This window comes from Acartia tonsa, chromosome 15 (genome assembly GCF_053477335.1).
Source record: "Acartia tonsa isolate MP-2025a chromosome 15, ASM5347733v1, whole genome shotgun sequence".
Classification (NCBI taxonomy): domain Eukaryota; kingdom Metazoa; phylum Arthropoda; class Copepoda; order Calanoida; family Acartiidae; genus Acartia; species Acartia tonsa.
In genome coordinates, this window is record NC_137274.1 from 3604680 (window position 1) to 3627133 (window position 22454).

The 22454-nt window shown below is 30.1% G+C and overlaps 3 protein-coding genes across 4 annotated transcripts in view; 1 reads left to right on the forward strand and 2 right to left on the reverse strand.

The window, feature by feature from the left end:
* Positions 1 to 22454, forward strand: part of LOC145307381 (uncharacterized) — a 37010-nt gene that overhangs the window by 10491 nt on the left and 4065 nt on the right. The gene's annotated exons all lie outside the window — the stretch shown is intronic.
* On the reverse strand, positions 320 to 2748 carry LOC145307295 (uncharacterized). The gene is made up of 7 exons (XM_080149656.1): positions 2651 to 2748; positions 2333 to 2374; positions 2039 to 2152; positions 1564 to 1654; positions 1182 to 1250; positions 723 to 776; positions 320 to 443 (listed from the first exon to the last, which is right to left on the reverse strand). The coding sequence occupies exons 1-7, from the start codon at positions 2701 to 2703 to the stop codon at positions 378 to 380; spliced, it is 489 nt and encodes a 162-aa protein (XP_080005782.1). The 5' UTR covers positions 2704 to 2748; the 3' UTR covers positions 320 to 377.
* On the reverse strand, positions 3866 to 20564 carry LOC145307498 (uncharacterized). The gene is made up of 35 exons (XM_080149954.1): positions 20491 to 20564; positions 19765 to 19818; positions 19149 to 19229; positions 18917 to 18975; positions 18127 to 18218; positions 16985 to 17560; positions 16193 to 16214; positions 15648 to 16058; positions 14925 to 14990; positions 14115 to 14172; positions 13390 to 13459; positions 12328 to 12388; positions 11867 to 11940; positions 11521 to 11614; positions 11284 to 11371; positions 10888 to 10984; positions 10696 to 10737; positions 9850 to 9884; positions 9498 to 9550; positions 8840 to 8903; positions 8549 to 8606; positions 8323 to 8356; positions 8013 to 8076; positions 7805 to 7893; positions 7450 to 7530; positions 7143 to 7212; positions 6734 to 6768; positions 6545 to 6584; positions 5726 to 5779; positions 5455 to 5515; positions 5175 to 5248; positions 4500 to 4563; positions 4243 to 4267; positions 4070 to 4144; positions 3866 to 3924 (listed from the first exon to the last, which is right to left on the reverse strand). The coding sequence occupies exons 8-35, from the start codon at positions 15715 to 15717 to the stop codon at positions 3866 to 3868; spliced, it is 1755 nt and encodes a 584-aa protein (XP_080006080.1). The 5' UTR covers positions 15718 to 16058; positions 16193 to 16214; positions 16985 to 17560; positions 18127 to 18218; positions 18917 to 18975; positions 19149 to 19229; positions 19765 to 19818; positions 20491 to 20564.

Sequence of the window (22454 nt, forward strand, 5' to 3'; positions counted from 1 at the left end):
ATCATCTGAGATAAACTTTTATTTCTCATAAAAATTTCCTTATATTTTCATGTGACACTTGTAATATTTCAAACATGTCAATATTAAAAAAAATTGCAAGTTTAAATCTACAAGTGTCAAGTGAAAATATAAGGGAAATATTTATGAAAAAAAAGTTTACCTCAGATGATTGAAAATTGTCTTATGGCAAGAAAAGGCAAAAAAAATTCGGCGAGAACGGCGGTTCCGCCGCCGTTTCTTCACAGTTACATCTTGTTCACAAAAGCAACTGCTGCGCCGAATTTTAGAGCTGTAACTCTTTTATGGGCTGAGATCATGCGCGTTTTACTTTTGGTTTCAAAAAGTGACACATCCCCCCCCCCCCATTTGGTAACAAATTAAAAATTTTTATTTCTATGAACATTGTTGGTGTGGTATGTGAATCCTTTCTTCGTTTTAAATCTCTAAATAAAAAAATATTTATACATTTGTATTAGCTAATAGTTGTGTTTTCATTAATCATAAATCAGTTAAATCTAAACTTGATTGATAATAGGAACAAAAAAAATTATTAAAGACACAGATTTTTATACTTATTAAAATCACTATCAATTTCTCAATTTTTAAGACTTAAATAACAAAGTATTCTGAGATTTAGATAGAAATTTATGCCTTTTATTAAGATTATATTATTTAGGTATCATCCTGTACTGAAATGTCTTCTATTGTAATACAAATTTTACCTTTAGACACACTTCACAAAACCAATTGTTTGGATTCTGAGATTCTGTGCACACCTTAAGAAATATTATAATTAGACTGAAGGAAGGTACCTAAGCAACTTGATTTTATCTAGCTATGTTCAGTAAGAAACGTGATTTTTTAAGCTCTTATTCAAGATAGACAGCTGACATATATTTAAAACTACATATACCCATGAGTATCCAGTACCTATCTAAATGACGCAGTGTGTCAGTCTGTTACGAAAGGATATAAAATTTGTATACAAAATTTGATTTACAATCTTAGACGTTTTTTAAAAATAAATCTTCTGAATAATAATATTTTACTATACAACTTAATTAATTTGGCAGTTTTTGTGTGTTGCACTAGAGGGAATGATATTCATTTTTGGGAAAGTGTTTACATCCTTAGTTCGAATTATCCAGAGTTTTTGAAAGTTACACATCAACAAATATTACCAATTTTTTAATATGTTTTCTCATGTAACTCACAGTGTTGAAGGCTTTCTTGCACATAGGGCACTCATTCTAATAAAATAATATATAAATTGTAAAGAATATGAAACTTTGCATACATTTATTTATTCTGTTACTTTTTTTTACAATCTGAAAAAGTAATGCAAGTTTGAACTTACTGAAGATGTAGCTGGAAATCATTCCACTGGAATGATTATTAAAATAATTAGATACACTTTTGAAAGTGACACTTTCCCTTCTTAATGAAATTATTGTCAACTTAACTTTTATTTTCATTTTATATTTGAGAGAATTATTGTTTTAATACCTACCTAACTAATATTTTCAAAATTAAATTAGAATAAAATTAAATGATGTAACCTACTTTATACCTAGACTTCTTCGCTGGTCTGCCTTTTTTCTTCTTGAAAGATCTGAGTGGCGACATTTCATCAGCCAATCGTTTTGCCGTCGATCTAAGCAAAAACAATGTGTAATATAATGTAGCCCATCTTGAAGATTTTTATAACTAGTAAATTGATAAAATGGCGCTCTATGCAATATACATTCTACGACATCTGTAATAGCTTTTAGCAATTTTCGTTAAAAAAAAGTTATTATCCAATAAAAATGTATAACATTCATGTTTTATGTTTCAGAACAATGCTTTTTGAAGCATCAATTATTTTAAAAGATGGAAGTTTTACAAATTATACTTAAAGTTAATTTATAGATTCCGTCAATGTACAAAAACATATGAAGAATTATTTCTTTTGTTAACTTACAACACTTTTTAGAACTATCCCATTCATGTTAAACAAATAAGTTAACTAATGTAAACAATGAAAAATTTAGTTTACCTTTTTCTCGTACTTCTAACACTGCTGCACAGGTTTTCAGTAGGGAGACTCCTCTTTTTACGCCTATTTGTTTTTTGAATGTCCAAGCTTTTTTCTTGTCTAGGTTGCTGGGTTCTTAAAAAGAGAGAATAGTTACAACTATCATTTATGTTAAGAAATGATTTAATCAAACTTTGACTGTCAATCCCTGGGTACTATTAAATTTAATCTGCTGTTATTAGAGATAAACCAATAAGCTCTGTCAGTCTGTTTGTAATGCTCAATATATCATGTTTTATGTTAAATTAGAAATACCTCTTATGTTCCTTGTGTTCATTTGATTCCTCGCCATCCTCGCTATAATAAAAGTTTTCATTTAGTACTGATCAATTTATTTATAACTTTAAAGTTTTATCAGTGAATTCGCTCTGTTTTATAATTTATAAGGAGGGGTTAGGGGAACCATAATGGTTCCATGGTTTGGTTTTAAGGTCTTTCGATTTAGACAGACTCAAAGAAAGATTGAAATACATCATGTTACTTTTAAGGTGTAGGTAACTATTATAAGTTAGACTTTATATTGACGCACTTAAGTATTTTGAATGTTGTTATCCTTGTTTTACAAATAATTACCTTGCTGTATCCAAACCACTATAAACATCACTGCTTATATCAAGTTCGGCCATTTTTCTTTGAAAAAAAGTATATTTTATTTGACAAAAATTAGTTATTTTTTTTTAAGAAAATTTAAAAAAAGGGGGGGGGGGCGGTAAGAAATGAAGTGACTCGTGACATGACTTGCCAGTAATTTTGTTATGAGTGTTACTCCCTTATTTTTAGATTTATTTTGGGTAAAATCTTTTTGGTTGTGTCAATAAGTAAGAGGGGGGGCGGGGAGTTTGTACAGTTATAGGAAATAAAAATTCAGTAAATTTCGGTGAACGGCAGGAGCAGCGGTCCTGCCGCCATTTTTCTTGAAATATACCGAAGCTTGAGTTAAGGGGGGGGGGGGGAAGTTTGTACAGTTATAGGAAATGAAATTTCAGTTTCAAATTTTGGCCTGGCCGTTTGGGCTTGTTTTTATGGTTATCAACCTAATTCTTTTTGTAAACTCTTTTATATGATTGGATCTACCTGTAAAACTTTGAAAATTGAATTTAAGTACTTTCCCTCTAGGGGCTCGTGGGGCAAAATACCCCCCAAAACACTAAAATTTTAAGTTATGAGCTTATTTTTTAAGATAACGAGCTGATTTTTTAAATGGAACCTTTTATTACATAGATGAGTTGATTAGCCACCCCATATTTCATTTTAGCACTTTACTTCTAGGGACTTTTGGGGTAAAACAACCCCACCAAATACAAAATTTATAAGTTTTGAGCTTACAAGCCCATAGAAGTAAAGTGCAAAATGAAATATGGGATGGCTAATCAACTCATTTATGCAATAAAAGCTTCCATCTAAATAATCAGCTCGATATCTTAAAAATTACACTCTTAACTTAAAATTTTAGTGTTTGGTTTTTTTTGCCCCACTAGCCCCTAGAAGTAAAGTCCCAAAATTCAATTTTCAAAGTTTTACAGGTAGCCCAAACGGCCAGCCCAAAATTTGATACTGAATTTTCATTTCCTATAAATGTACAAACTCTCCCCCCCCCCCTACCTCAAGCTTTGGTATATATCAAGAAAAATGGCGGCGGGACCGCTGCTCCTACCGTTCACCGACATTTACTGCGACCACCAAAAAACAATTTGGAATCATTTGAGGGAGTAGCACCAAAAATTGAATTGCTTGTGTCGTGTTATGAGTCATCACATTTCCCCTCCCTTTACAATAAGAATACAACATTCAAAAAAAATAGTCCTCATCTGAGGAAAGGTCTTGGCTGAAATCATCTTCTCCTTCTCCTGAAAAAAAAACAATAAGTATTTTAAACCCCTCAATTCATACTCAATAACTATAATTTAAATGCACTTGTAACAAAAATAAAATCAAATATCATTTATTTGATTTTTTTTCCATTTAATAATTTTAGAGTGTAATCATTTTTGCCTGTATAATATACATCAGATGAATTGAAACAATTTAGAACATCATCTTCATCGTTGTCAGTTTCTTCTTCAAAGTCTTAACATATTATAAAAGCGTTATAACATAACAGAAAGCAAAAGCTTGAAATAAAATTTTGTAAACAGATAGTACTAGGAAAAATAAAATAGGCTCACCTTGTTTTTCTTTTTCAACCTCCGTCTAAAAAAATATAATAAAATTAAATAAAGCTATAGGAATTACTTTATGAATTTTTGTGTAAAATTACAATTCTAAATTTCAATTCCAATGAGCCTAATTACCGATATGAACCATCTTTTACGGACAAAATGTATATAAAAACTTTGCTTTAGAAATCAACCAACAAATTATTCAATTTATCCTATGATTTCCCATTTTCCTACAAACCTATTACTATAATAAAGCAACTAACCTGTCTTGCATATCGGCTTTGATGTTTTGCATATATTTCATCCTTCAGTTTTTGTGTCTCCATCCTGAGTAAATATGTATTTTATATGTAATATTAACAACTCTTAAGATATTATAGCTATAGCCCCTACCCTTTTTTATGTTACAATTAATTTATAAAAACAAAGCTTTTCTATAATTAGGGTCCGTCAGTCCGTAACAGATAGCTTTTTTCGTTAATTTAGGCATGTTAAATTTGTCCTATCGATTTCAAACTTTGCATGGTGATTCATGTAGTAGTTAGGTACAGGTTAGAAAACGTAGCAACTCTATAATCATTACCAGAATTCCGTACGTCCATTTTAAACATGTTGATTTTTTACTTTTTAAAATTTTTTTTATGTGATCTAATTATCCGATTGTTCTTATTTTTGGTATACTGATTTCTGGGACAACAAAGTACAATATTATAAGCAAAGCAACTCTATAATCAAGTCCTAAAAATGTAAGTATGTCCATAAACATTATCCTGTATCAAGAAGTTTTTCAACAAATTAACTCAAAATTTTGCTTTGATTCTTATTCATTTATATTATGATTATTTAGTTCTGACACTATAAAAATGTTAATGTCCGTTTGTCCTACCGTTTCAGAGCTTCGCTTTTATGGATGTTGTCATCCATGTTAAGAAATAAACCTTTTCTCTTCCGTTATGCCCTCTATTGGGCTAGCGTTGCCATTCTTAACTTGTTTCATACACCTTTTCTTCACCTATTTTAATTTAAATATTAGTTTTGTCAACAATTAAATTAGGGCAATTAGATATTTCTTCGTATTTACCAACCTGAACTTCAGTTTCCCTGCCTATAATAGTTGTAATGTATTTTTGAGGTCAATTAAATTAAATTTTTTTAAAGGGGGGAGAGGCATTTATGATAAAACTTCAAAACATGAGTAGAACTTTGTTTTAAACTTACCCAATAAATCCAAAAACGAGTGGAAGGTACTCTTACAACTCTTCCTCTAGGTGGTCCATGCCTTAAAAGAAATTAGTTATTTATTTTCAAATGTTATCAATTTATTTATGTGTATTGTTTAAGATGTATTCTTATACATACTATTGAAATATTGGCAAGTAATTTAAAATTAAGTGTTTTTTCAACTATATTTATCATATTTTATCCAAGAAAGTTATGAGATTTAATAATATGGTTACAAAGTAAATTTTACCAAGATATTTTATACTACCTTTGTTTCTTGATTTCTAGTTTTGGCGTTCCGTCCTCACCCATTATTATATCCCTATTCCAGCAAAAAGGTTTAACCAACAAGGAATGTTTATAGAAAAAATAGGAACAGATTTTTCAAATTTCAACAAAACGAGATTTATTACTTTCTGTAGTAAGGGGGGGTGGGTGGGTTTAATGCAACCATCTCGTAATCAGTGAGCAAATGGCACTTAGAATTCGAATTTCCATCTGAAATTCTGCATGAGTAATCCTTGGTAATCTATTTTCCCTAAATCGAACAAAAAGTTGGAAAAGTAACGGCTAACGGCTGGCGGCTCAGCCGTTTTACCATTTTTTGTATCTGTATAATGAAAATTAGTCACGAAACCTCTCTCCACATAATACTCTTTGCTACTCAAACGGTTCTAGACGGTAGCTGTTGGTATTAGAAGTTTTAGAAATGGTTATTGCTATCATTTAACATGAATTAAACAAAAAATATGTTTTAAAACGTTGATTCCTACGTTATTGATGATTGATTTATCCTGAATATAGGCAAAAAACGGCTGAGCCGCCAGCCGTTACTTTTCCAACTTTTTTTTCGATTTAGGGAAAATAGACCTACCAAGGATTACTCATGCAAAAGTTCAGATCGAAATTCAAATTCAAAGTGCCATTTGCTCACTGATTACGAGATGGTTGCATTAAAAAAAAAACTTTATTTACTTCATGGTTAAAAACATTTTTTTCTATTTATATGTCAAAAGATATAAAAACATTTTTTTTTCAGCCCCCCTGTATCATTTATTACTATTTTTAATTTGCTTGCTGATGAGACCTGTTGATATTCTCGTTATGGGACAGCAAGGCACAGCACACTAAGAAAAGGTTATAGTTTAAATTATGTTATTAAAACTTGTTTTTCAATTTATAGTAATAAATATTTATTGAACTGAATTCGTGATAGTTGTTCGTAGATGGAAAAATAAAAAAATACATAATTCACCAAAGAAAAATATAAACTAACCTTTAGCTGTCATAGCCCGATGTCCATAGAAGTTTCTGTAAATCAAAATTACATGAAAGTATTTTACATAAAAAATGAATTGTTTCAAACTATCGTTCATTTTGACAAAGGGGAGAGGAGAGGGGCCGTAATGATATCTAACCTTAAACACTGATCAAAATGGTCTAAATATTGAGCTAGATACTTGAAACCTAGTACATAAGCCTAGTCCTATAGGTACTTCATCTAAATGGCAAAAAAGTACTTGTATACACTATGTCAATATTTAGACTATTTTGCTTTCTGTTTAAGGGTAGATGTCATCACCCCCCCCCCCCTTAGCATGGAAAGTGTTTTACTTTTATTCTGAAATTTTGGGCAGCTTTACATAATGGATTAGAAAAAAAGGCACTTTAAAAAAGAAAGTAACAATATTGTTAATGTAATTTTCCTCTTTGGGGCATATTTTGTAACCAGCGAGTTGACCATCTCCACCAGACCTAAAATATACTCAGTATCTTATTATTTAATAATATATAAAACTTAATTTAATAGTTCAATGGAATTACATCACAGGGATTTTGCATAGCATTTTCTTTAATGAGGTACAAAGTGGAGGAAAGGACACACCTTAAACCGCAGTTTACTTTTGGCGTTTATGATATCTATTTTTAGTTACAGATTCTCTTATTCATTAAATTCGAAAATTCAGGAGTTTTTAAAAAGTAGTTGTTTACCTGTATGCTTGAAATGGGTAGCCTTTTTTAATGCTTCAAGCATTCTTTCGTTACTCAAAATATTGTTCAATCTGTTCACTCCTATAGAAATATTGCTTTATATTTATTAAAAACTAGTGGCTGCGACCCTATCATTTAAGGGATCTGTATTTGAAAAAAAAACATAAAAACTATCCTAAAATCTTGTTTAAACAGGGTGGTTTTTGGAAATCATTATATTACCCTCCCCACAAAACCTTTGAAACTCTAAACAAAAAGCTTGGACGTCCTGAAACTTTATATAATTGGGTATAGAACAACACTACTATAATACTCTATTCAAGTTGTCAGTTCCAAAATTTTAATATAAACGTACCTCTTGAGTTTGGCTTTAGAAACATCTTGTCCTCTGGAGAATAGTCGGAGGAATGAGGACATCTTTTAAGATACCGATTTTCTGGAAAACTATAACAGAGAAAAGGAAGAGGTTAGATTATATTAATAGAACTTCCAGTCAAAAAAATAATCATAATATCAAATATCTTTATGCGAACATAGCTATGTATTTTTTTTAAAAGGATTACCTATGAACCCCTACAAGATGATTTGGAATCGCTCTGAGATATTCAAGCAGGCGTTCATAATTTCCTAAATATAATGGTGTTAAAACAAGTATTAGAAATGCTGTTAAAATTGACATCATGATTTTTAAAAAAATTTGAGTATGTTGATAATGTATAGGATTAAAAGCTAAGGGGTGTATCCACCCACCATGACAAAAAAATACACTCCTCTTGTTTCTGTATTGCTTTCTCGATTTTTTTGAATGAAGGTGTCCAAAAATGTAAAGTGGATTTTAAAATTTTCTATTGTAATATGAATAATAAAATGTACCCTCGGCCTTGTTAAAGGAGAACCACAGAAAATTCTAAAGTTTAATCATACCTAGTTTATTTGGTTTCATTTTTCTTATTGAATAGCAATAAGTACGTTTGATGATGATAATATTATGCTTTTTAGTAATTCAGAAATATCGTATTTTTTATTTGTAAACACGCAAAAATAATCTTAAAACTTTGCAATTATTTTTAAAAGGTCAAAGTTAGGTATGATCATTTTCCTTGATTGTTTCCATCCATGGCTGTAGCTCGGTCACATGCCTGATTTCCTTTAGAAGGCTAAAAAAACAATATTGTTTATGCTTATATCACTGTGTGAAAAATATAATCAACAATCACTTTCTAAAGAGGATGTAAGGTGGTGGTCGGGGAGGGGAGGGGGGGATTATATATTGAGGGTGGATGGATGATAGGTTTTTAGTAGCAAAGCTACTCATGGAATTTTAGTGCCACTATAATTGTCTGTCTGTTGGTAATGCATTTAATGGGAATAATTAGGAATATATTATTACCTTTTCACTAGATGCCACACATCATACTCTAGTGTGATACTTGTGTTGCTCTTTTCCTCAATCTCTAAAAGATTGCAAACTTGTTAAATGAATTGCAATTATAAGGGGGTGAGAGGGTTTAATGCAACCATCTCATAATCAATGATTAAATGGCACTTAGAATCCAAATTTCGTTACAAAACTTGGCATGAGTAATCCTTAATAGGTCTATTTTCCCTAAATTGAACAAAAAGTTGGAAAAGTAATAGCTGGCGGCTCAGCCGTTTAGCCATTTTTTGGCTATTTTTGGAGCAAATCCTTCACAAAACCTATCTCCACATAATACTCTTTGCCGCTCCAAAGTGTTTTCAAATGGTTCTTGCCGGTAGTTGCTGGTACTAGAAATTTAAAAAATCGTTTTTCGTATTATTTCACATGATTTAAAGCAAAAACTTTTTGTTCAATTTAGGGAAAATAGACATACCAAGGATTAGTAATGCCAAGTTTTGTAACGAAAATCAGATTCTAAGTGTCATTTAATCATTGATTTCGAGATGGTTGCATGAAGACCCCCCCCCCCCCTATCCTCCCTTTACAAAAAAGGACCAAGTTACGAAGTTAAAACGAGATATTTAGTATGTAAGTTTTCTTTAGTAATAATATAAGGTTGGTGAGCTACCTGTAATAACTTTTCCAATATTTGTACAACGGTCGCTAACAAACATTCCAATCCTTAATAAATGGACATTTCAAAATAAAATTATTAACCCAATAGGGAAATGAAACAGAGCAAGTTCTCCTCGTTCAATAGCAATTATGGGCGAGTTTCCATTTGCCAATTTTCCAAATTTTAGATTGATTAATTTATAAATTTTTTTAAACGTGTATAAATAAGCTACGCTTATTATTTTGTTATCTTGAAATACCATTAAGAAAGTATAAAGAAAGTATAAAATATGATTTTACTAATCTATATTATGGCTTAAAAAAGTTTGAGTAACTGCATAATTTATAATAAGAGCAGAAAATACCTCATGTTCTCTGTGACAAGTTCTCCAAGAACCTTCTAAAAATTATACATATATTATTTACTATTTAATTTTGGGTTATAATAGTTAATAATGGATATATCTGCGACGGTAGCATTACACTTAGTGCATTTGCTTGTCAAAATGGAGTTAATCGCTCCTAACTGCGTCCTAAGGGGGTAGTTGCACGAAATGCGTTTGAAATTGAATTTAGTGAACCACATATTTTTTTGTTGTTTAATGGTTTAAACTTACTTTTTAAATCCTATATTTGGAAGAATTTTTACTTTACCACGTACTTTTGTAAATATCAAAACTGAAATCAATTTTTAGTTAAAAATTAACAGTTATGGACGTAACTCAAACACTGCATTGGAAAAGTTTATTTTATTTCAAATATCCTCATGGCTAACCTATATATATCTCATATTCTACAACAAATAAAAGTTAAAAGTTCACTTCTACAAGTTCTCCAAACTTGTTAAATGCACTTCATGCAACTATCCCTTTGTACTAATTGGTTGTTGTCAGGGTTGGCATATCGGGGAAGTTTTTTGGTAACGGACCGCCCAATAGCCCAAAAAATAGGCCTCCACCCCCTCCCCCTTTTTTCAACCCTCAAGCAGGGGGTGCCCAAATCTGCCCAAAAGGACCGGCCGCCCGATATGCCAACCCTGGTTGTTGTACGACGTTGTTAGTAAGAGTAGGTTAATTACTTTTGCTGAAAACAAGCCAATTCACTACTATGCATAGTTAGGACTTCCTGACATAACCCATGCAATCTAAAGGTTGGTTATTTGCAATTGTAAGATTGTTATTATTGCTTAAATTTTTAAAATAATTATCTACCTTGGCTGCCACTGGTTCCATGGATGCACTACCTTTTCCAGGCTAAAATGATTCATTATATGTTCATTGAATAATAATTTTTTATCATACCATCCTTTTTAAATAAAGTACACCTTTGGTCCTGTTTTTTAGGATAATATGTATTTTCATTGTAAACTTTATCTAACATTAAACTTTATTTTAAAAGTTAACCTGCTTTGTCTCTAGTTGAAAACCAAGAACTTTGTTAGTCATGCAGCACAACACCAAATACAGGCAGTAGAAGGAACTGAACCCAGCGGAATCATATCTAATATATAAGTTTAATTAGTATTTGTAGACTTAAGAAAAAAAGTGGATAATATTGTATCGAAATAAACACTTGAATTGGTGACAGGAGGTAGTTTCATGAAATACATTTTGAAATCAGATCATCATGCAAATAAGTTCTATTTTAAAACCATTAAAAGTATGTGTGGTACTGTTTTATAAAAAAAAACATGTAATTTTCATTGTATTGTGCAATTTATCATAAAGATCCCCCTTTTTCAAATGATGATATTAATCATGCAATAAAAGATTTGAAAAAATTGAAAAAAAATTATACACCTTCCATCTCCTGCCAGAGTAATCTTTTCCCCTTTGTGTTTTTTAACACACTTCTTACGGTTCTTATTCTCAGTATGCCTATACACTTCTAAAATAAAAATAAATTCTAACTTCATTGATTGAATAGTTGAAACAAAATGGTGTACAATAACTTTATATTTTGAGCTTTAGTTTAATTTAAAGAACAAAAACTTTACAATTAATTGTAATAATATAAAATCTCTAGTTCAATCATACCTATTATTGATGGATATAAGTAGGTTTGCTCGACCATATTCCAGGTTCGTCTTGACAAATTTCTTGTGTTTATCCCATCCATGAAGTCCACCATCTAGCATCGATAAAAGTTCTTTACAATACCAAATATTATAATTAAAGTGCATAAAAATAAGAATTGTGACAAAAATTTCAAAAGATTATATAACACAGCAGTGTACTGTCGCAGAATTGTATTATGGATGGACAAAGTGAATTATAATACAAGGCTTTATTAATCATAGGAATAGGTAAAAGAATATAAATTTAACCAACAATGTTTAAATTTACTTTGATGTTAAATATTATTAAACCAAAATATCTTTACCTGACTCGTTCCAAGCCCATTACATTGAGATTCAATAATTAAATCAAGGCTTGTTTCACTCAACCTTCCCTTTACTGAAAATAATTAAAATTTACATTTGAAATGTTTAAGATAAAATGATTTAAATCCTTATAATAAAGGACAAGGATGTTGGTCTGTCTGTTTGTCTGTACCTAAGGATCTCGCTGAAACGATCGGTTTCTCCTTAACAGGGTAGCTTCTCATAGGTCCCAAGAAGGTTTATAACTATTTTAGGGGAAGGTACCACCCTCCCAAGAGAAATCCCCACTAGAAAAAAATACCCCCCGTCCCAAAAAAAAAATATTTTTTATTTTATTTTTTTAATTTAATTAAAATTTAAAATAAGATATTGGGTTATCCAATTCAACTCCCCCCTCCTCAAGTGTCACTAGAGGTCTCTAGGGGCGTAGCCGCTTGTAACAGATAAAATTTTATCTAACCTAATTTGTTAGTTTCCCATACAAAATCTTCATTTTTGCAAGATGCACAGTGCTGTGTAACCTTTGAAATATGAATAATTTAACTACATATATTTTGTAAACAAAGCTTTTGTGAAAATTGGGTCATTTTTTCACTATGTGGTAGAAAATTGAAATTTTTTCAAATATATGCCATATAAATGTAGTTTAACCAATTAACCAGGAAAAAATATGCGGTTCACTAAATTAAGTTCAAATGCATTTCGTAAAACTACCCCTTTAAAGTTAAATAAACGAAGAATAAAGAAGGTTAAATCTAAGGGGGGGGGGGGGAAGTTTGTACAGTTATAGGAAATGAAAATTCAGTATCAAATTTTGCCCTGGCCGTTTGGGCTTGTTTTTATAGTTATCAACCTAATTCTTTTTGTAAACTCTCTTATATGATTGGATCTACCTGTAAAACTTTGAAAATTGAATTTTGGGACTTTCCCTCTAGGGGCTAGTGGGGCAAAAGACCCCCCCAAACACTAAAATTTTAAGTTATGAGCTTATTTTTTAAGATATCGAGCTGATTTTTTAAATGGAAGCTTTTATTGCATAAATGAGTTGATTAGCCATCCCATATTTCATTTTTGCACTTTACTTCTAGGGGCTTGTAAGCTCAAAACTTATAAATTTTGTATTTGGGGGGGTTGTTTTACCCCAAAAGCCCCTAGAAGTAAAGTGCAAAAATGAAATATGGGGTGGCTAATCAACTCATCTGTGTAATATAAGGTTCCATTTAAAAAATCAGCTCGATATCTTAAAAAACAAGCTCATAACTTAAAATTTTAGTGTTTGGGGGGGGTCTTTTGCCCCACTAGCCCCTAGAGGGAAAGTCCCAAAATTCAATTTTCAAAATTTTACAGGTAGATCCAATCATATAAGAGAGCTTACAAAAAGAATTAAGTTGATAACTATAAAAACAAGCCCAAACGGCCAGGGCAAAATTTGATACTAAATTTTCATTTCCTATAACTGTACAAACTTCCCCCCCCCCTTAACTTTGCTACACGTTTGATAAACTAAGAGTGTAATCCTTACTCGCATATACTGCCCATGGTAAACCACTTGAATGTCATCAACTAGAACTCGAGCTCCACATCCTTCGTGTCTAAAATTTGTAAAGCGAACTTAAGTCATGTAATAGTTCAATTTTACTTGGATTTAAACTTTTCTTCAAGGCCAATTCGATTAAACTTAGCAAATTATATCTTAAAGTTTTAAGAAACAGTTAGCTTGCTAGAAACATAATTACATGGATGACAACATCCATAAAAAAGCTCTGAAATGGAAGGACAAACTAACATTAAAATTTGTAAATTGTCAGAACTAAATAAGCAGGATATTAATGCACAAGTCTAAACAAAATTGTAAGTAAATTTGATACAAAACTTCTTAAATACAGAATACTGTTTAAGGACAATTTTTAAAAGACTTACTATAGAGATGCTTCGCTAGTGACATTGTACCTTGTGGTTAAAAAAGTTTAAAATCATCATGTTTAAAATAAAAGTACGAACTTTCTGGTAAGGATTATAGAGTTGCTAGGCTTCCTAAATAGAACCTAATTGTTATAGGAATCATCATGCAATGTTTGAAATCGATAGTACAATTCTAACCTGTTTAAGTTTTTAAAAGAGCGTACGGACAGAAAAATTCTAATTATAGAAAAGCTTTGTTTTTAGAAATATATCAATATCTCGGTTTTCAATCAAAGAAAAATGTACTGTGGAACTCTTGTAAAACAGAAAAAATACATAATTTACCTGCATATTTCAAACAATTCTATAATTTTCTTTTCAGCTACAATTTGCTTTTTACAATCTAAGAAATAATAGGTATATATCACGCATTTTACATACGATTGATTATCTTCTCTAAAATGTATACAATATTCATTCAGCAAATTTTAAAAAGTTTTTTTTTTAATGCAACCATCTCGTAATCAATGCGCCAATGGCACTTTGAATCCAAATTTCGTTATTAAACTTGGCATGAATAATCATTGGTAGGTATATTTACCTAAATCAAACAAAAAGTAGGGGAAAAAACGACTCATCCGTTTAGCCGTTTTTTTGGCTATTTATAGGGCAAATCTATCACTAATTACGTAGGCATCAAATATTTACACATGTTTTTGCTTTAACCAATGTAAAATGGTACCAAAAACAATTTTTTTATTTTCAGTACCAGCAGCTACCAGCTATGTGTAGATAGGGCTTTTGACGGATTTGCCCTGAAAATAGACAACAAAAAGACTTTCGGCTGCGCTGCTAACCATTTTTTTTCCAACTTTTTGTTCGATTTTGGAAAAAATAAACCTAATAAGGATTACTACTTATGCCAAGTTGCATTGATTACAAGATGGTTGCTTCAACCCCCCCCCCCCTAATTTATAGGAATTGATCCTTGATTATGGTATTTTTGACACTCCGTCCCTCAGTCCGTCTAACCCCTCTCCTTTTTTATTGTCTTGAATATACCCCTTTGAAAAGACCAATGAAGATTTAGTATAGCGACAATGACTAATGCTTTATTTATTTTATCTTGTCGTTTGATGAACAAAAATAGTTTACTTTTTTCAGCTTCATCATCACTTTGACACTCATCATCAGTTTCATCGTTTTTGTCTGGTTTGTATTCTGAAATTAAAATCGTGAGCATTTTTATAGTAGATAACATTTGAAAAATAAAGTCAACACAAACATTCTTTGGAATATATTACAACACAATTTTGTATATCAAGTACTGCATACTTTGAATATTTTGTTATCAAACAAGGATGACAAAATCCAAAAAAGCAAAGCTATGAAAAAAAGTAGGAAAAACGAATATTAATACTTGTAGAGTGTCATAACTAAATATAAATATATAAGTTTTGACAAATTATGCGTAAATTTGTTGCAATACTTCTTAAATACAGAATTCTGTTTAAGGACATACTGGCATTATTAAAACTTGATTATAAAGATGCTTCGCTTACAATATTGTACGTTTTGTTAATAGGAATCAGTGCTCCAAAAATCAGATCAATTGGATGATTATATCACATAAAAATAGTTTATAAAAAAGTTAAAAATCAATATGTTGAAATGAACATATGGACATTCTGGTAATAATTATAGAGTTGCTACGTTTTCTAAGTCTTACCTAAATACTACAGGAATAACCATGCAAAGTTTGAAATTGATAGGACAATTCTAACATGCCTAAATTAACAAAAAAAAAGCTATCCGTTATGGACTGACATACGGACCAACCCTAATTATAGAAAAGCTTTGCTTTTAAAAATGTGTGACCTGGGTCCTTCGTCTTTTCGCCTCTGTAAGATTGTTTCTTCTTTTTCCTGGCTTCTGTTAAATTTCCCATTTTTCTGAAAAAAATATATATTTTTATAACTTTCTTTTAACCCCTTTTTGCAAAGAGCTGTTCTCGCTTTGGTTTTCTAAAAAAAAGGTTAAATTGATATACAAACAGATCATGGTATGTATTACATGATAATTTTTGGATAATTGTTATATTTAAAAAAAGTTAAAGAGCAGATTATTTAACAATTCAGTTTTATTTAGAAAATGAAAAGATGATGAGAATTTTTAAATCGAGCAATCCAAGAACTTTTCTTTTATTTCAAACAATAAAAAATTGCCTGGTCCATTGAAGGTATTCTCTTTAATCTTTACTGGCTCATTTATGTAGCCTCTGTAGTTACCCTTCAAAGTTAATATAAAAAAAATATTTTATTTATTATCAAAACATGTCACTTTACTTTTCAGTTTTATATTGACACTCACAAAAAAACACATGAAAAAAGTAATATCATTATAAAGGTAAAGTTTATTTCTACCTGTGGGTCTGGAAATGCAGTCCTTAAAAATATAGCAAATTATTAGATTGTCACTTAAAACTTCAAAAGCACATTAGACCTCGTCACTTAAAACTTAAAATGCACCTAAACCAATCATTTATATTATTATGTACATCTTAACAATATTACATTATTTTAATAATTTTTCTTGTATTTATTCGAATCCGGTGGATAGGAACCGGTTCTCATCGATACGAAAAAAATATGTCTAGCATCATATTATATCCAGCTTTCTACGAGTATAAAATTGTACAATTATAAGATAAAAACCAGTTTTTTAGCCCCGAAGTGCCGAAGGAAAGCTGTATATAATACGATGCAAGAAATAACTATTATTTAATTTAACCCTTTTCAGATGAAAATTTAAATGATTGGAATAAACAGTTTTTATTTATGATAAAAATAAATACTTAAACCAATCTTATCTATGTTATTTTACATATTTAGCAAAATTTATAGAACCTACCACATCTGTGGTAAAATTAAAACTAATGAAGTGTAAGTGTACAGCAAACCAGATATGCATCATAGACAAATTTAACCATTTTCAGATTACTATTTGTATGATTAAAATAAACAGTCCTTTTTTTAAAAAGAAATACTGAAACCAATCTTATTTATATTGTTTTATACATATTAACAATATTTAAAAATTTTAATAATTTTTATTCAATTTAACCCTTTTCAGACGACAATTTGAATGATCAAAATAAACAGTCCTATTTATATCCAAGTTATTTAGTATGAACATTTTCAATTTTCTGAATTTACCTTATCTTTATGACGCAACAATTTGGCAGTATTATTCTTCTTTTAAGAAGTCTTGCTACTGTTGCCCTACAATTAAAGATTGTTCTATCTAAATTGAAATATAATTGTTAAAAAATAAAATATGGGATATTGCAACACCTAATGGGTAATAAATCTTGTTATACACAGGAATCTTATGCGTTTTTAGTTTAGTGTCATGTGACGGACAGAGAGAAAATCAAACTTCAAATAGAATTAAACCAATGTATTCTTTCTTTGTAGTTGCTTTAATGAAGTACAATATTGAAAATGAAAAAAACTTCGTCGGAACTTGGTTTTTAACAGCAGTGATAGTTATATTGCCAAATTAAATTCAATATTGCACTAAGTAAGGCAACTTTCATATGCAATGACTTGTTGTAACTCTTTTTCAAGGCTAAGTTCCTATGTCTTAATTTTGAAAAGTTGCAATAGCACTCTCCTTCCCCATCCGTTTATATATTGTTTATATTAACATTATAAAATATTAAATAATAAAACCAGTCCCTTCTCTTCCACTCAGGAGAACCTGATTTAAACAGAAGACAAAAGGTTGACCTAAAAAATGCATAAATTATGGTACAAAATATTTTAGTTCTCTGCTGTTAAAAATTTTAATTAAAAATTGTGTGTGTGTATTCATATGCTAAGATCCAATAAAGTTGTGTGATCTAAGTCTTGAAAACGTTATATTAGGCATGACGGTTTATTGCATAAGATACAATGTTGAACTGTTAAGAAACGGTGGTTGAACCGCCAAAATCTGCTATCTTCTGGCATTATTTTTTCAAACTAGAGAATATAATTTATAAAAAGGTTCATCTGTTTGCACTTGACATCGATTTTTTTCTTGATATTTTTTCAAATATATCTACTCAAAAAAATTGTTTTAAAAGCAAACCAAAATTCGATTGGAGATAGTGATTTTTGTTGGCAAGGGAGGTTTTCAAGCAAACGCTTTTCACACTTCACAGTATTACATTTTACCTCATAAAAGTAACTTTCATGTATAATTTTAGAATTCTAATCCTGCTTTAATGTCTTAAAAACTTTATAGAATCTTATCAATTGAAAACACCAAATTTGTAATTTGTTTTATATTCTATAAAAATAAATTGGCTAACCTATACGCTATATAGCGGTAGTTTTCAGGTATTGGATTTTCATGCTCCATGTTTTTTCCATTTGAAAAAAAGCAGCCCATCAACATAAGTAACTAGTAAAATCACAATATTTATAGTTTGTGTATTTATTTATTGCTCCGGAAAGATGTTCTGTATTGTGCGCTATACTTAACCTAGCTTTAATTTTAACATCTTTAAAAATATGTTTAAGAATTTAAAGGGATAGTTGCATGACATGCATTTCAGAAAAATGATTTCAAGTAAAAGTTACTAGTATTTCGTCAAACATATATAATTTTGTATTACAATAAACAACAAACAATAAGACATAATTAAATTAGTCGTCATGCTGTTTTTATGAAAATATCCCGCTATATAAATTGCACATATCACAAAAAAACGATCTTGGAGTTCTGATATTTATAAAAATGGTAGAAAATTGAAATTCTTTCAAATATATGCCCTATAAATGTAGTTTAAACCATTGAACAGAAAAAAAATTGCATTTCACTAAATTCAAGTTTAAATGCATTTCGTGCAACTACCCATCTAGGGTTTAAAGCCTTATATTAATGGAACAGGATATCAATGTGTCAGTCTGTGCCAGAGGATCTCGCTAACCAATGAACCGATTTGATTCTCCTTAACAGTGTCCTTCATATCATAGGTCCTAGAAAAAATCCCCCCCCCCCCTCAATTTTTAAATTTTTTAATAAAATAACTAAAAGTGGGAGGGATCAATAATATGCTTTCTTCCTGTCTTCGTTTTTTATATTATTATTACTCATACCTCTAGTGATTCTTTCTTTAGAAGATGCGTAAACATTTCCAACTTTGTAAGGCAATTATCTAAATTGGAGAAGTACATATTATTATGACGAATATAAGAATTGATTTATAATAGAACATTATTGCTAAATATACTCCTAAATCACATTTTCGCCTTAACTAAGACAAAAAAGCAGACAGAAAGACATTTGATGAAGGAAGAGTAGATTCATTTATATTATTAAAAATATAACCTAATTCGCAACAAGGGGGTTCATTACAATTTCCACATTTGCAAACAAAGTTCTGAACGAATGGTGGTGCTTGAAGTAAGTCTGAAAAAAATTTTATAAATAGAAGCGCAGCTACTCTATGAATGACAGTAAAATGATGTTAAACATAATTTATGGTTACTTTTGGGTCTTAACTGCGGATAATATATATATTTCATTTTACCATGCAATACATAATAATCTTAATTTATATAATCCAGTCCTTTTTATTTTTTTTATTCACCAACTTTAAACTCTATTTAAAATAATTTTGTTTAGTGTTTTTAATAAGTTATGATCTGCCCGTCTGTATGTAACAGTTAAGCTCTTATCGTGAATCTAAGCATGTTAGAATTGTTCAAACGATTTGAAAAAGTTATGCATGATCTAGAAAGCGAACCAACTCTATATTAGAAAGTCCGTGCGTCTAATAATACATCCCGAATCCCAATTTTAGGAATATTTATTTAGAACTACAAAGTACAGTAGTATTTACGAAGCATCTCCATAAACAAGTTCTAAAAATTTTATGTATGTTCTTAAACAGTAGGTATGCTCTATATATTTAATTTTTAAACACATTAAATGGTTAATTTACCAGGATCTAGGTGATTTTCAGGCTCCTTTGATTTACCTTTCTTTACTGGATCAGCTACAAAAAAAAGACAATCACAATAAACTATCAAGTGTGCCATTAGCATCTAGGGAAGATATGAAAGTAAAATAAACTAAAACTATTACAAATTGTAAATATAATAAAAAATAAGAGTTTGAAAACATCGTTGAGCTTTTGTATTTTTGTAGCTTTTGGAAAGTGATGAATATTAAACTTTTTTCGAAAAGCAAAATAAAGTCCTAAAATTTAATAATGTCCTTAAACAGTATCATGTATTTAAGCAGTTACTTAACAAACAATTACAATTTATTTAGACTTTTTAATCCTATCATATAAAGTAATAAGCGTTTTTTGTCTGTATCGAAGGATCTCGCTAACCGCTGAGCCGATGTTGTTCTCCTTTAAAGTGAAGCTTCTTATGGGTCCTGGGAAGGTTTTAAACTATTTTTGGGGAGGGTGTCTTCCCCAAAAATATTTTTTTTATTTTTTTGAAACTCAAATTTAATTTGGGATGAGGTCGACTTTTCCCCCTCCTAACTTGAGTGCCCCTAGAGGCTTCTAGGGGGCGTAGCCGCTAGTGTAAACATATTCTGCTTATTTAGTGAAGTCACTTTACAATAATGTTTGTTTGTCCTACAATTTTATGGATGTTGTAATCCTTGCTTTTAATAATAACAGGTTAGGATTTGTTAATGCTATAATAATTACCTCTAAAAGGATCCATTTGAGCAAAAGCACTTATACAGCTGCTCAGAGAACTCATACTTTCTACAATGTAATCTTATAAAAAAAATTTTATTAAGCAAAGCTTTACTATAATTAGGGTCTTTACTGTTAGCTCTTTTTTTATTAATTCAAGTATGTAAGAATTGTCCTATAGATTTTAAACTTAGCATAATGATTCCTATAATACTTTTACGATTTGCTTAACGATTTCAAAAGCGTAGCAACTATATAAATATTGTCCATTTAAAACATGATGATTTGTAAATGTTTTAAATTTTTTTATTAATAATTAATTATTATTCAATGCTTTTCAAGAACAAATGTATCAAATAATGTAAACCAAAAGACGATGTTTATCAGTATAAATGGTGTGATGATACCCCCCCCCCCCCCTCCCAAAACCAATATTCTGAAATTCGTTTCAAATGTTTCTTGTTCCTCCAAGGCCCTATCCCTTCAGACCAATGTTTGATCTACCTACGTAGTTATCTACCCTTGACGAAACTTAAGATAATAATAATAATATTTTTTACTTATTTTGTATCCATAACCGATCTGAGGGAAAATAATTACTTTACAAATTAAACAATATATGAGTTTATTGTATGCATTAACAAAACAGAAGAATAACATATAAATTACAAATATTTATTATTTAAACACATTTTTGTGTTTACATTAAAATAATAATAAACAAAAACAATGCTATACAGCTGCTGTACATCCCGTACGGCAGAAAGGCAAAATATTCTATGCAATTCTTACCCAATATGTACGTAAATAATCATCAGAAACATTTTAAAATGTTTATTGCAATGAAACTTTTTTTTGGGTAAATCTAAATATAGCATTATGGAATTTCATATTAAGACTTTTTTTGCCTTAAAATATTAGAAGTAACTAAAATGAAAATGGAAAAAATACTCAGGATAAATTTGTCTAATTCTATCAATTCTATAAATTGGTGTAAGGATTTCGGTGGAAGTACTATCCTAATCTAGACATTATACAGATATTTTCCATTTTAAAATGCTTCATTTTTTAACAATTACACAGCAACACAACAGTAAAATAAAAAATCGATATCAAATTACTAATTAGACACTGTTAGGAAAACTTTTTAGATATATTTGATATCCAAATTGTCATTGGAAATAGATTTAAACAGTAAAAATGTAGTCAAAACTGCTTGAAAAAATTTTCTTCCCTTCCCCAACGTCTTTTTTTCGGGTTTAAAAAGTCAATATTTTTTTATACAAGGAACTTTCAGATATTTTTTTTAGTTAATGTTCTTTTAAAAATACTCTTCTTTACGTATATTAATAGAAATTTTTAGCTTCACACTCCCTTTAAGGAACAGATATTGAAAAGAAACCTACATACTCTTCTATGAAGTTAATGAAGTTTACAAAGCAGAATCATCATCTAACCTGTTCACTGCTTATCCCTGCACTTGTTCATGCCATATCAAAATATAATTCGAATCTTAGCCAACAAAACCGATACCTTCCTGTCCCAAAATGTTTGGGCCAAATATTTGAGGCAGAACAACAATAGTATCAAAGAATATGTTAACTTAACCTAAAACCCAAAGAATACTCATCTCAACTAAAAGTAAAAGAAAGAAGAAAATCAATGTAGAAAAATTGAAACTAGAAGATCAATCTGAACTGAGAGAAGAAATAATTGAAATCATCCTGGATGGATGAAATGCTATTTTGTTATTTAAAAAATGCTTACTTTGCCCCTAGCATCTAGGTGAGGGTGGGGTAACTCAGGAAATAGCCTAAAACAACCCCATGACATATATTAAGCTTCCCTGAAAAGTACAAACAATTCAATTGTGCACTTTTCAAGATCCATAGCTTCAGACAAAAAAACCTTAATACTCTTTATTACAGGATGATAATAGTAAAACAGTCTTGATGCATTGCTAATTGAATATT

Coding starts and splice junctions, on each gene's coding strand:
- LOC145307498 (XM_080149954.1), bottom strand. CDS start 15,717: ATGGGAAATTTAACAGAAGCCAGGAAAAAGAAGAAACAATCTTACAGA. Junction 13,460..14,114: donor GAATTGTTTGAAATATGCAG/GTAAATTATGTA, acceptor TACAAATTTTAG/ACACGAAGGATGTGGAGCTC. Junction 8,904..9,497: donor TATTGGAAAAGTTATTACAG/GTAGCTCACCAA, acceptor GCAATCTTTTAG/AGATTGAGGAAAAGAGCAAC.
- LOC145307295 (XM_080149656.1), bottom strand. CDS start 2,703: ATGGCCGAACTTGATATAAGCAGTGATGTTTATAGTGGTTTGGATACA. Junction 2,375..2,650: donor AGTGGTTTGGATACAGCAAG/GTAATTATTTGT, acceptor CTTTTATTATAG/CGAGGATGGCGAGGAATCAA. Junction 2,153..2,332: donor GAACACAAGGAACATAAGAG/GTATTTCTAATT, acceptor TCTCTTTTTAAG/AACCCAGCAACCTAGACAAG.